The sequence below is a fragment of the Brassica napus genome, chromosome C8, assembly GCF_020379485.1.
Source record: "Brassica napus cultivar Da-Ae chromosome C8, Da-Ae, whole genome shotgun sequence".
NCBI classification, from domain to species: Eukaryota; Viridiplantae; Streptophyta; class Magnoliopsida; order Brassicales; family Brassicaceae; genus Brassica; species Brassica napus.
The window spans coordinates 15,852,603-15,863,777 of record NC_063451.1 but is presented as its reverse complement, the minus strand read 5'-3'; the positions used below and the strand labels follow the sequence as shown (position 1 = coordinate 15,863,777).

Here is an 11,175-nt window from a genome sequence, read left to right as displayed (position 1 = left end):
ATCACTCTTTACGATAATTTGAGTGATATCATAGTGATAAAAATTTAATTGGTGATGAATAAATAAATTTTTTAATTCATCTTAATAGATAAAAAGTAATATGAATCTCATAAATAAACTACGTGTTAGACAACTCTTATCTAAATGATTTCTTAACAAAATACTTTGTAAAACTGTTAAAAGCCAAAAAAGATATGTACAAAAAAAATAATTAAGTAAAACCACCAATTGCTTAAGTTTGTTTTAGAAATTTATGTAATCGATTTTAAATTAAGATAATTATTTATAACCGGGAACAAATTTTTTTAAATAGAAAATTTTATATACTAAATTTGAAGCTAATTTTATTTTTTTAAAAATCATTAGGTTTAGCTATTTTTATTTTATTTATCTGTTAAAATATCTGAATATATATGATTTTTTATGATTTAACATATTTTAGGACATGTTGTTTTATTATTATATTTTGATATTAATTTCTAAACAGTTATAATAGATACCAAGAAGTCTTCTCATTCTAATTTCTAAACAGTTATCATAGACACCAAAGAGTCTATTCATCGACAAGTCTTCTTTCATAGATACTAAGAAATCTACTCAAGGAAAGTCTTTTTCTCCTGAGGTCTACTCGGTATAAAATCAAATACAGTCAATTGCAAAATTAACCAGAATAAACTTATCAAGGCACTGTGAAGATTTAGTGACAACAAGGACCTAGAAGAAAACTTGATGCATTCTATGAAAATTTAAATTTCTTCAAAAGCTTTGACAAGTCACTGTTCTAAGCAACTCATTTTTTTTTCAAATAAAAAATCAACCCACTAGTTTAGAAATTGAGACTTTTCAAGAAGTCTACTCACTGAGAAGCTTTTTTTTTTTAATTTGAAATTGCAAAAATAACCTAAAAATGAAACTTAGTATTTATGTTAATTTTTGTAAATTTTAATTTTCTCTAAATTGAAAATGAATTTGAAGATATTTCTTGTTCATTCGTGTTTGTTGTGAATTGGGGAAATTATGAACAAATTGTGTAACCTAGTATTTTATAATAACGAGATTAACAATATTTTTGTTTCTTTATGTTTGTATCTAATGAGAGAAGATTTCTCCGCGAGAGCAGACTTTAGACTTCATGTGAGAACTTCTTTATTAATTTTAAAAGACATGCTTTTTCACAATATTTTTTTTTATTAATGTGTATTTATTAATTGTGGAGCTATGAATGAATAATACAAATTAGTATTTATAATGATGAGATTAACAATAATATCTTTCATTTATGCCTATAGCTAATGAGAGCCTATTTCTTGAGAATCTGCTCTCATAATTTTTTTTGAACATGATCCGTCTATGCTAGCTTATGTATTTTTGGCTATGCTAATTGCTAAGCTTATGTCAAATAATATTTTAAACTTTTGTTATATTGAATTTCAGAACGTAAATGTTTGCAATGTCAAACTTATGTTAAGTGTTATTTTGAAAATGTGTTATATATAAAATTATGATATAAAGTTGTGTGTTATAACTATAACTTGTTTTTCTTATAATTTGCATGTTAGTATTACTAAGAACTTAATATAACTTAGAAATCCTAAATGATTTTATCTTTGCAAATAGTGATTTAAGAAAACATAGAAAGTTGATGTTAATAGTAGTTTAAAAAGTTACAAGTTACAATAATAATAAAATTTAAAATTTAAATTAATATAGCATCAAGAATAATTTACAATCAAATATTTATGAACTTTTCTTTTGTTAATGAAGTCTGCCTATGGTGTCTAGTAATATACCATTTATGGTCTATAAGATAATTTTGTTTTTTTTAATGAAGTATGCCGATGAAGTTTGCGATGAAGTTTGTGATGAAATCTGTCGATGAAGTTTGCCGATAATATCCAGTGCAACAGATTCATATCTGAAAATATTGAAAATTTAAAGAAATTTTGTATATAAGAAAAGTTAAAAACAATTTCAAATATGATTTTTTTTAGAAACTAGAACTTTTACAATTAAAATAAAAACATACAATCACATTGGTTTGAATCTGTAGTTTTATTTGACTATAAATGTAATATACCAATTTATGGTCTATAAGATAATTTATTTAAGTATCTATGTGACGAAGAATAATATTAAAATATGATTAAATCAAATAAGGTTATTTGAATTATTTTCTTAATAAACTCATAGATAGATATCAAAATGTACATCGAATAAGCAAACAAATAAAAGTTCATGTAGATATTATATCGAGAAACGAACTGTCTCAATTGACATTCTCGAAAAGAGAAAAAATGTTCGTATAGATTCTGAAGTGTACAAGGGTTTAGTGTTAACATCATAGGAACTCTAAAACCCTAACATCATATAAACAGATTACTCTGCTAAAATGTTTGTGTATAAAATTTGTTGACCAAAAACGTTTAGCCTTCCTCTCCATGTACATGATCTTACTTTGGATATTTCTCTTCAAGATGCAATTTTTTTGTGGATACTTGGGGTATCAGATGCATAATGTAGCTGTGGACCACTCATAATTTCCTGCAAAAGGGAAAATATAGCTTAGAAACCAAAGCCATCTTCAAAAAAATTTCTTAAAAAAGGTGTTTCGTTGATTCATACATGTAGTGAAGTCGTGGACAATGGACTTTGGATGTAGATATTATTATTCCGGTTCCTAGTAGGTCTTTTGCTCCCGCCAATGTTAGTGGGCAGCATGCTTTCTTCGGCTAGTGTCCTGAGCCTGTTAAGCTCAGGCAAAACAACATTCCCCAAGTCAGGTCTGTCTTTGCGTCTTAATTCAGCACACTGTACAGCAAGTTTGGCGGCAACCAAGGCCTCTTCGAGTGGCCAGTCAGCAACAGAAGGGTCTAACATCTCAGCGAAAGTTCCGTTTTCGATTGCTCTCTCGACGTGATAAGTCAAACCCATTGGTGGCTTAGCTGTAAGTATTTGCAAAAGCATAATCCCAAACGAGTAAATGTCTGATTTAGTCCCCAACATGCCGGTCTTCTGGTATTCTGGATCAATGTAACAGAATGTTCCAGCTGTTGACGTCATTCTATATTGAGTTGCAGTGTCAGCAACCGATGGAGGGACTAGCCTGGCCAAGCCAACATCAGAGATCTTGCTGACGTAATGCTGGTCAAGCAAAATGTTTCCTGGTTTAAGGTCACGGTGAACCAGAGGCTCCGGTTTCATCTGGTGGAGGAAATGAAGACCGGTTGCGATTTCAGCTGCTATGCGAAATCTTAGCTGCCAAGAAAGGGCTGGAGAGTTTCCTCGTCTGAAAAGACAGTCGTCTAAGCTACCGTTTGCCATGTATTCATAGACTAAACATCCGTATTCCGGACAGGCTCCAAGTAGGAGAACCATGTTTGTATGTCTCATAGAGGTTAACACTTCAACCTCTTGCTGGAACTGAGACCTTCCCTGTGCTGCGTCTGGTCTTAGTACTTTTATCGCCACTTGAGTAAAATCCAGTGCTCCCTTGTAAACAGGACCATAGCCTCCTTCTCCAATCTTTCGACTCGGTGAGAAATCTTCAGTGGCTTCTTCAATCTCCTCAATTATATATTTTCTGTACCTCAAATCAGTTGTTTTCACTACAGACTTGTTATTTTCCTCAATAATATGCTTTGTCTTTTGAGCTTCAAGTTCTGCTATTCTGTGAGCTGCTACTGCAGTTTCAATGGCTGCTCTGCTCTTTTCTTTCTCACTCTCAGCCATTGCCATTGCTTCTTCCTTCGAAAGTCTTACCTCTTCGAGTTTACGTTCCTTATCTGCTTTCCACTTGTATAACTCAATAGCCTGAGCAGATAATGAATGAGTTGGATGTGAGGTTGAATCAGAGTGAAATTAGTATTAAAACACACAAACATACCGCCTTCTTAGCAGAGATTGCTTCCTTGCATGCACTGTTATACATGTCCATTGTATGCTTTAGCTCCATTTTCAGCCTTCTCATCTCGGCTTCAATCTCATCCTGTCATTTTTTTGATTAATCAGTGGAAATTAAATTAAAAAGAACGTTTCTCATGCAAATGTGTGTGCATGCTTACTTGGGTAGATAGGGAACACGAAGGTCTCCCGGAGCTTGAAGAGAAGGCTGTATATGAAGAGCCAAGATCGATGGACTGCTTATCCGAAGAGGATGATGAGGTCGCAAAACTAATACGATTTTCTTCATAATCAGAGTTGACTGAGAGGCGGGGAACATCAACATGGTCACCAAAGGAAGGGAACATAAGATCCACGCTTGGTCTTCCACTACTCACAAATGATATGTCAGAGTCTGTCATTGAGGGCTGGTATCTGCCTTCGTATCCTCTTCTCATAAAGGGGGACCTATTCAACATTATTGGTTGGGTCGCCTTTAATTTAAACTATGGAAAAGAATGTAACAAGTTATATCGGAGGTGGTAACAAACTTACTTGATCTCGATCTGGATCTCGTCATGCATTCTATGCATTGTATGTTGCCTCCTTTCAACTGCATTTGATCACTAAGGTTAATAAAAAGTAGTTTAAAAAAAAAAAAAACTATGTGATGTTTAATTAGAACAGCAAACTTATTCACATATACCATTCATATTGCTCCGCATAGTGGAGTTGGGAAGTGAAGATGTTGCAGACTTCATGGAGGAGATTTTTCCTTTAGAGATTGCATATACTGTACAGAAACTCGGTGCCCTTTTCATGACGGTGTTTGAAACATCCGCTGCTTTGAACCTTAAGAGATTCATTTTTGATGCACCGAGTACTAGAGTCTCGATTGCATTCTTTTGAACATAATCAAGTATTCCTTTAGCCGCACTTATGTCCTCCACAATCACGTCTTGGCAGAGGACCTGTGTTGTTACAAGAACAAGAAGAATCAGTTAAAAATGAACAGAAAAAGATAGCCAAAAAAAGAGGCGAAAACGCACGTCTTTTCTAGCACAATAGCAGCGGAATGGAAGAAACAATTCTGTCCCGTCATCGCCTGACCTATTCGGGTAAGACCCTGCAATTAACAACAACAGAAACATTAATTCAACTTCATGAAACAAGAAACAAAGGGTTTAAAAATATCATTCATACCTGAATAGGGAAGAGAAGGGAACTGTTTGAGTTTGACGTGAAGAAGAGTAAGAGTCTGGCCTTTGCTAACGAGGTTGTCTACTGTCCATTTCAATGCGTTCTGACTCTCTTTGTCTCTGTCGATGGCCAATGTAATGATTTCTTCTCTTTTCTCGCCGCTTTTCATCATTTTTTTTTTCACTTCCCTTGTGTGTATGGTTGGTTTATGCAACAAACAGATACTTGATGTGTTTATATATAAATTGCAACTATGTTTGTATATGCTAATTTTAGCAAATACAGCCCAACAAATCTCTCTTTCTATGTGATCAAATATACAAAGAGTGAGTGAGTGCATCTAGGTGCACTATTCCTGATGTTACAGAAGTTGTTGCGTCTCTGGGTTTGACCAGATACCAACAAATATTATCTGAAAATGAAAAAAACTTGTTGTATAGTTCAAATTCGGATTCATACGTGTTGACTAAAAACCAGCCAGGGAGAGAGACTGCCATGTTTGGGTTTAGGGTTTTGACAAATATAGACAAATGAGCGAATCATGTGTTCTGTTGATTATAGACGAAACAGAAAATTCAAAACAAAAAAAGAAGAGAATTGAGTAATGTTGTTGTATGATGTAATCTTAAAAGCACATCACAGGTCAGCAATTCAAGTTTCACCACAAACCTATTATTAGAATGCTTTTGAATGCAAAGCCTTCTCTTTACCATTCATTTCGTCTCTCAGCTGTGTCTTCCAACTCAAGCTGTAACATTGTCTTCCTCCTCAAGAGGGTACGCGCCTCTAATGCAGGTGCGTTCCTTCTACGCCATGATGGTACCAGTAGTGTCTTTCCTCTTACTTTTCCTCCTATCCACACCCATCCATGGTCTTTCGGATTCCGAAGCTATCCTCAGGTTTAAGAAATCTTTAGTTGTTGGCCAGCCAAATGCATTGGCCTCATGGGATGATAAAACTCCTCCCTGCACTTGGGATGGTGTCCTGTGCAACAGAGGCTCTGTCTGGGGACTGCAAATGGAGAATTTGGAGCTTTCCGGTTCTATAGACATTGATGCATTGGCCGGTTTGACATCGTTGAGGACTTTAAGCTTCATGAACAACAAGTTTGGAGGACCACTCCCAGAGTTCAAGAAACTCTCTGCTCTCAAGTCGCTTTATCTGTCCAACAATCAATTCGAAGGAGAGATACCAATGAATGCTTTTGAAGGTATGGGGTGGCTGAAGAAGATCTATTTGGCCCAAAACAAGTTTACCGGTGAAATTCCAATATCCCTGGCCACACTGCCAAAGCTTTTAGAACTGAGAGTTGATGGGAACCAATTCACAGGAAAAATACCAGAGTTTGAACACAAGCTCCACATGTTAAACCTTTCAAACAATGCATTTATAGGTCATATCCCTGAGAGTCTCACCATGATGGATCCAAAGGTGTTCCAAGGTAACAAAGGCTTATGTGGAAAACCTCTGGAAACAGTATGTGATACACCTATCAATGAACTTCCTCCACAGCTTGAGGCACCACCAAAACCATCATCATCAAGGACACCTCTCGTCATAATGGCAGTGGTCACGGCGCTGACGGTAGTAATAATCATTGGCGTCATCATCTTGGTTAACCGGAAAATTAAGAATAAACAACCACCTTTGGGTTTGGAAACTAAACCGTCAAGTCTACAGAAGAAAACCGGGATCAGAGAAGCAGACCAAAGCCGTAGAGATAGACAACAATCTAGCCATGGAAATGGCTCGCGCCGAGGTAAGAAGATGGATACAGCAGGTGGAGGAGTGGAGAACACAAAGCTTTCATTCTTGAGGGAAGATAGGGAAAGATTTGAGCTCCAAGATTTGTTGAAGGCTTCGGCGGAGATACTTGGAAGTGGATGTTTTGGGGCATCCTATAAAGCAGTGCTATCAAGTGGAGTATCGATGGTTGTGAAGAGGTTCAAGCAGATGAATAATGAAGGGAGGGAAGAGTTTCAAGAGAACATGAATAGACTTGGGAGGTTAAGACATAATAATCTGCTTCCCATTGTTGCTTATTACTACAGAAAAGAGGAAAAGCTATTGGTATGTGATTTTGCTGAGAGAGGAAGCTTGGCTGTTAATCTTCATGGTAAGAATTTTTATTACTTTTTGTTCTAAAGTTTTATTGTTGCTCAAAGAGTCAAGTTTTTGTTGTATTAGGTAATCAATCGTTAGGAAAACCAAGTTTGGATTGGCCAACAAGATTGAAAATTGTGAAAGGAGTGGCGAGGGGACTGTTATATCTCCACCAAGATCTACCTGGCCTAATGGCTCCACATGGTCATCTCAAATCCTCCAACGTTCTCCTCACCAAAAACTTTGAACCTCTTCTCACAGACTACGGCTTAATCCCTATGATCGATCAAGTGAAGGCACAGGAACACATGGTGGCCTATAAATCCCCAGAGTATTTGCAACACCGACGTGTCACCAAGAAAACTGATGTATGGGGGCTTGGCATACTCATTTTGGAGATCCTAACCGGAAAATTCCCAGCCAATAACTTGCAAAATGGTAACAAGAGTGAGGAGGATTTAGTGAGTTGGGTGAACTTGGGTTTCCAAGGGGTATGGGCGCAGCGTTTGTTTGATAAGGAGATGGGCAAGACAAGCCATTGTGAAGGACAGATTGTCAGTCTCTTGAAAATCGGTCTGAGCTGTTGTGAACCGGACGTGGAGAAAAGGTTGGAGATCGGAGTGGCTGTGGAGAAGATTGAGGAGTTGAAAGAGCAACAAGGGGATAGCGAAGACTTCCACTCAACGTATGTGAGTGAAACTGATGGAAGGTCATCTAAAGGAGCGTCAACCGAGAGCATCAACGTGTAGTAAAGAAGAGACCAGCGGTCGCTTTTGTACTGTGTAAAAAAATGAAAAATCAAAAGATTTGTGTACATTTCTATCTGTGGAACTGCTTGTAGATGAAAGCTGGATCTGTCTTACTATAGCGCATAATGTATCTGCAACAAAAATGTATGAATATTACACTTGATCATGATATGATTTCTTCACATATTCATCATATATGGACATGGCATTGTAAACATTCATACTCATTGTCCAGAACTTAGGGAAAATAAACTAAATTCGCAACCATTAACCATGAGAGATATCAATACAACTTAAAATGTATTAAAGCCATTCTCAAGAAATGAGAGAAGAATGAGGGTCAAAGTCAACATAACCAACATCGAAGAGACAGAGACCTTCAGATGGAGCCGGAGGAGCTGTGGCTCGTCTGCATGAAGCTTCTACAAGTTTTAACAATGCATCATTTTCCGCGCCAGCAGCAGCTTCTCGGATTGATGTTGCTACAAGAACTCGAACCATCTAAAAATCGGGGGTTGGTAGATTTTTTAGGCCATGCAGACAATGGGATGAGGCTTAATAAAAGGCACAGAGAAAAATTACCTTCCGGAGAAATCGGTTAGCGACAAGCTCAACGCACATCACTCTTCTTCCTTCCACATACTCCTGTTAAAGAACGGCACTATTCATCTCATGTTGGAAGCATAATGTACTAAAAATGTTGAACAGCTAATATCATGTCTACAAGTTTACAACAGAAGAATACAAAGCTTTTAGCCAAGTCTGGAAGTGACATTTTGAGAGCATAGAATATAAGACTTACAGGAGAGGACAATCTAATCTCGGCTGCCCGTGCATGGTACATGAAGCATTCTGTAGGTGGACCTCTGCAACGTCCAGGGAACACAAGTAAGAAACAGTTTAGACTACAAAAGTTATGCTTCAAATAACTAGAATAAGAGATGCCAGTAACAGTAACTTGTGTGAGCTCTCTTACTCGTTTCTTGCAGCTTTTAGATCACGAGCAAACATCTTGTAGGATAATAGTTTTCCTTGAAGCTGCTGTAAAAGTTGATCAACCTTGCTTACACTAAAGTCACTTGGTTTTCCTCCATTCACCTCTTCTGTTTCAAGCTCATCGTCCTCCTCGCCTACTCCTTCAGTATTCTCTTCACTTAAGAGCCCATTTCTTTGCTTTCCATGGTTCTCATCAAAAAAGATTAAGTTCTCACGATCTTGGCCACTCCCGCACGCATGATCCAAGGGAAATATATACAAATAGCGCCTCCATTTTGCAGAAAAATTCGGATGAAATTCTCGGGAAACCTGTAGTTTCATTTCACAAAATGCGATTTAAACTTTCTTGTTTTTGCCATTAAAAGAAACAAGAAAGAAAACTATCATGAAAGAAAAGTATACCTTAGAGACTGACACAACCCTAAGTTTCCCGGAAGCATCTTTATTGATAGCATCTTTTATATCAATAGGTTCAATGTCTTTTCTCCAGGTATCTAAGAGAAAATCTTAAAATTAGACAATCATCTCGTAATGACCTAATCTCAGAGCAAACAGATGCAAATGTTCTTCTCTTACTTATTGAAACTAGATTGTTAAGAGTGTTGACGTACAGAAAGAACAAACTTGATTAAGAGCAGACACTCCTTTGTCGGTTCTTCCCGCGACAAGGACACGTCCTTCTAATGGTTTACATTTTTTCTTCAGAAGTTGGGCTTTCTTTTCATCCACAAATGCCCCCAGAGACTTCTCTACTACACTTTAGAAACCATAACAGTCATTTTTTTCAGGAACAAAAGAGGCTAAGTAACATTTGATGCTTTTGCTTCTAAACTTCAATGCCTCATTTATGTTTTCACTGATTCTCAATACTAAAAAATTGAAAAGATCATAAAGATACCTTACCTCTGAACAGTGTACAAGTCAGGCTGTTTCTGCCATCCATCAAAGGAAGCTCCATTGTATGAAAGAAGTATCTTGAAGTTTACTCTTTCCCACCTCCCCGTCCTCCCATCTTTTCTACCGCAAGTCTCCAACTCAGTTTGAAGAGGCATCCCTTCTCTTTCCTCATCATCATGAGCCAAAATCTTCTGAAGCAGGAAGAAAGGTTAATTAATTTAATTCATCTTAACATACTAGTAGTAACTGGTAGCTAAAAGATACTAACTTTGGGCTCAAACAAGTTCAGAACTGAAAGCTTTCCCGCCACTGCATTTGAGTAGAAATCAAGAACATGTTGCCATGGCCTATCATACATAAACCGGAATGTCTCTCTGCCAACATTGTTTTCTCAGTTCAGTGTCCACAAGAGTCAATCCCCGAGAACAACATAGCTAAACTGGTAACGAAATCAGAAACGAAAGCTAATGATTAATTCAAACCTGGTGTTCCAGCGAGCTTTGCTGCAGGCATCTCCGTGGTGGTAATGAGCGTAGACCCTGCTCGCCATCACCGATATTGATTGACCTAGCCTGGTGTTGTTAGTACATAGTACAATCTACAAGGATAGCTTATAATCCAATTCAGTGGGTTTTTATGTTCATGGTGATTGTTCGGGCTGACTCGGCCTCCAAACCGGAAAAGCCCATAAACGTTTACGCCCAACTGTAATATAATTATAAGTTTTTTTTTTTTTTTAGGGGAGGGGAGAGGATTGGAGTTTTTCAGTATAATTCACTATAATAGTAGTGTGTGTGACACTTCCACCATTTTAAGAGATTTAAGTCTAAAAAATCAATTCAAACAAGATTCAAGTCCAAAAAATCAATTCAAACCTATCGCGATGCAAATATAAAGCTAATTTAAAGTTTTGACAAAAATTCATCTATTAAAAATAAAGCACATCCACAAATTCACATTTGGGGAAATTTATGTTTATCATTTTCATGGTACCACTTTTCATTTTTACCTTCACTAAATGGACATTTTCAAAAATACATTCTTTATTAAGTGTCAAAAGACTCTGATATTCTTGTTATCCATATATAATAAATCATTATTTAAATAAATAAAAAATAAAAAATCATCATTAAGTGGCAAAACACTCTTATACCCTTGTTTTCGAATTATACTTTTCTAATTCAAACATTTTTATAATTTTTTGAATTTTTTTTTTGAATTTTTTTTTCAAGTTTTCTTTTTGAAAATTGAAAATTATGTTTGAAACTATTTTAAATTTTTTTTTTTAAGTATTTATTTATATATTTATTAGAATCCTAAATTTCACATTCCAAAAATTCTACCCTACCCC

At 36.2% G+C, this 11,175-nt stretch overlaps 3 protein-coding genes across 4 annotated transcripts; 1 reads left to right on the top strand and 2 right to left on the bottom strand.

Moving 5' to 3' along the window:
- Positions 1 to 1,400: 1,400 nt before the first annotated feature.
- LOC106368057 (U-box domain-containing protein 35-like) lies at positions 1,401 to 5,419 on the bottom strand. The gene is made up of 7 exons (XM_048765531.1): positions 5,083 to 5,419; positions 4,929 to 5,005; positions 4,586 to 4,850; positions 4,435 to 4,492; positions 4,062 to 4,332; positions 3,884 to 3,985; positions 1,401 to 3,810 (listed from the first exon to the last, which is right to left on the bottom strand). Exons 1-7 carry the CDS (start codon positions 5,417 to 5,419, stop codon positions 2,617 to 2,619), a joined length of 2,304 nt encoding a protein of 767 aa, XP_048621488.1. The 3' UTR covers positions 1,401 to 2,616.
- Positions 5,420 to 5,588: 169 nt separating this feature from the next.
- On the top strand, positions 5,589 to 8,288 carry LOC106349869 (pollen receptor-like kinase 1). The gene is made up of 2 exons (XM_048765530.1): positions 5,589 to 7,195; positions 7,267 to 8,288. The coding sequence occupies exons 1-2, from the start codon at positions 5,770 to 5,772 to the stop codon at positions 7,929 to 7,931; spliced, it is 2,091 nt and encodes a 696-aa protein (XP_048621487.1). The 5' UTR covers positions 5,589 to 5,769; the 3' UTR covers positions 7,932 to 8,288.
- Positions 8,021 to 10,530, bottom strand: LOC106418751 (tRNA pseudouridine synthase A). 2 transcript variants are annotated; one of them, XM_013859510.3, is made up of 9 exons: positions 10,307 to 10,530; positions 10,093 to 10,198; positions 9,831 to 10,015; positions 9,539 to 9,684; positions 9,330 to 9,421; positions 8,908 to 9,236; positions 8,734 to 8,797; positions 8,514 to 8,576; positions 8,021 to 8,432 (listed from the first exon to the last, which is right to left on the bottom strand). In XM_013859510.3, exons 1-9 carry the CDS (start codon positions 10,372 to 10,374, stop codon positions 8,247 to 8,249), a joined length of 1,239 nt encoding a protein of 412 aa, XP_013714964.2. In that variant the 5' UTR covers positions 10,375 to 10,530; the 3' UTR covers positions 8,021 to 8,246. The 2 variants fall into 2 exon arrangements, with proteins under 2 accessions (XP_013714964.2, XP_013714965.2); XM_013859511.3 differs by having other exon boundaries at positions 9,831 to 10,012.
- Between the last annotated feature and the right edge of the window lie 645 nt (positions 10,531 to 11,175).

What these genes read in the sequence shown, in the direction of transcription:
- LOC106368057 (XM_048765531.1), bottom strand. Translation starts at nt 5,419, where the DNA reads ATGCACTCACTCACTCTTTGTATATTTGATCACATAGAAAGAGAGATT. An exon ending in CGTGTTCCCTATCTACCCAA is followed by an intron (nt 3,986 to 4,061) that starts GTAAGCATGCAC and finishes AAAAAATGACAG; the next exon opens with GATGAGATTGAAGCCGAGAT. An exon ending in CAATCTCTGCTAAGAAGGCG is followed by an intron (nt 3,811 to 3,883) that starts GTATGTTTGTGT and finishes TTATCTGCTCAG; the next exon opens with GCTATTGAGTTATACAAGTG.
- LOC106349869 (XM_048765530.1), top strand. Translation starts at nt 5,770, where the DNA reads ATGCAAAGCCTTCTCTTTACCATTCATTTCGTCTCTCAGCTGTGTCTT. An exon ending in CTTGGCTGTTAATCTTCATG is followed by an intron (nt 7,196 to 7,266) that starts GTAAGAATTTTT and finishes TTGTTGTATTAG; the next exon opens with GTAATCAATCGTTAGGAAAA.
- LOC106418751 (XM_013859510.3), bottom strand. Translation starts at nt 10,374, where the DNA reads ATGGCGAGCAGGGTCTACGCTCATTACCACCACGGAGATGCCTGCAGC. An exon ending in AAAGCTCGCTGGAACACCAG is followed by an intron (nt 10,199 to 10,306) that starts GTTTGAATTAAT and finishes CAATGTTGGCAG; the next exon opens with AGAGACATTCCGGTTTATGT. An exon ending in CTAAAAGCTGCAAGAAACGA is followed by an intron (nt 8,798 to 8,907) that starts GTAAGAGAGCTC and finishes TGGACGTTGCAG; the next exon opens with AGGTCCACCTACAGAATGCT.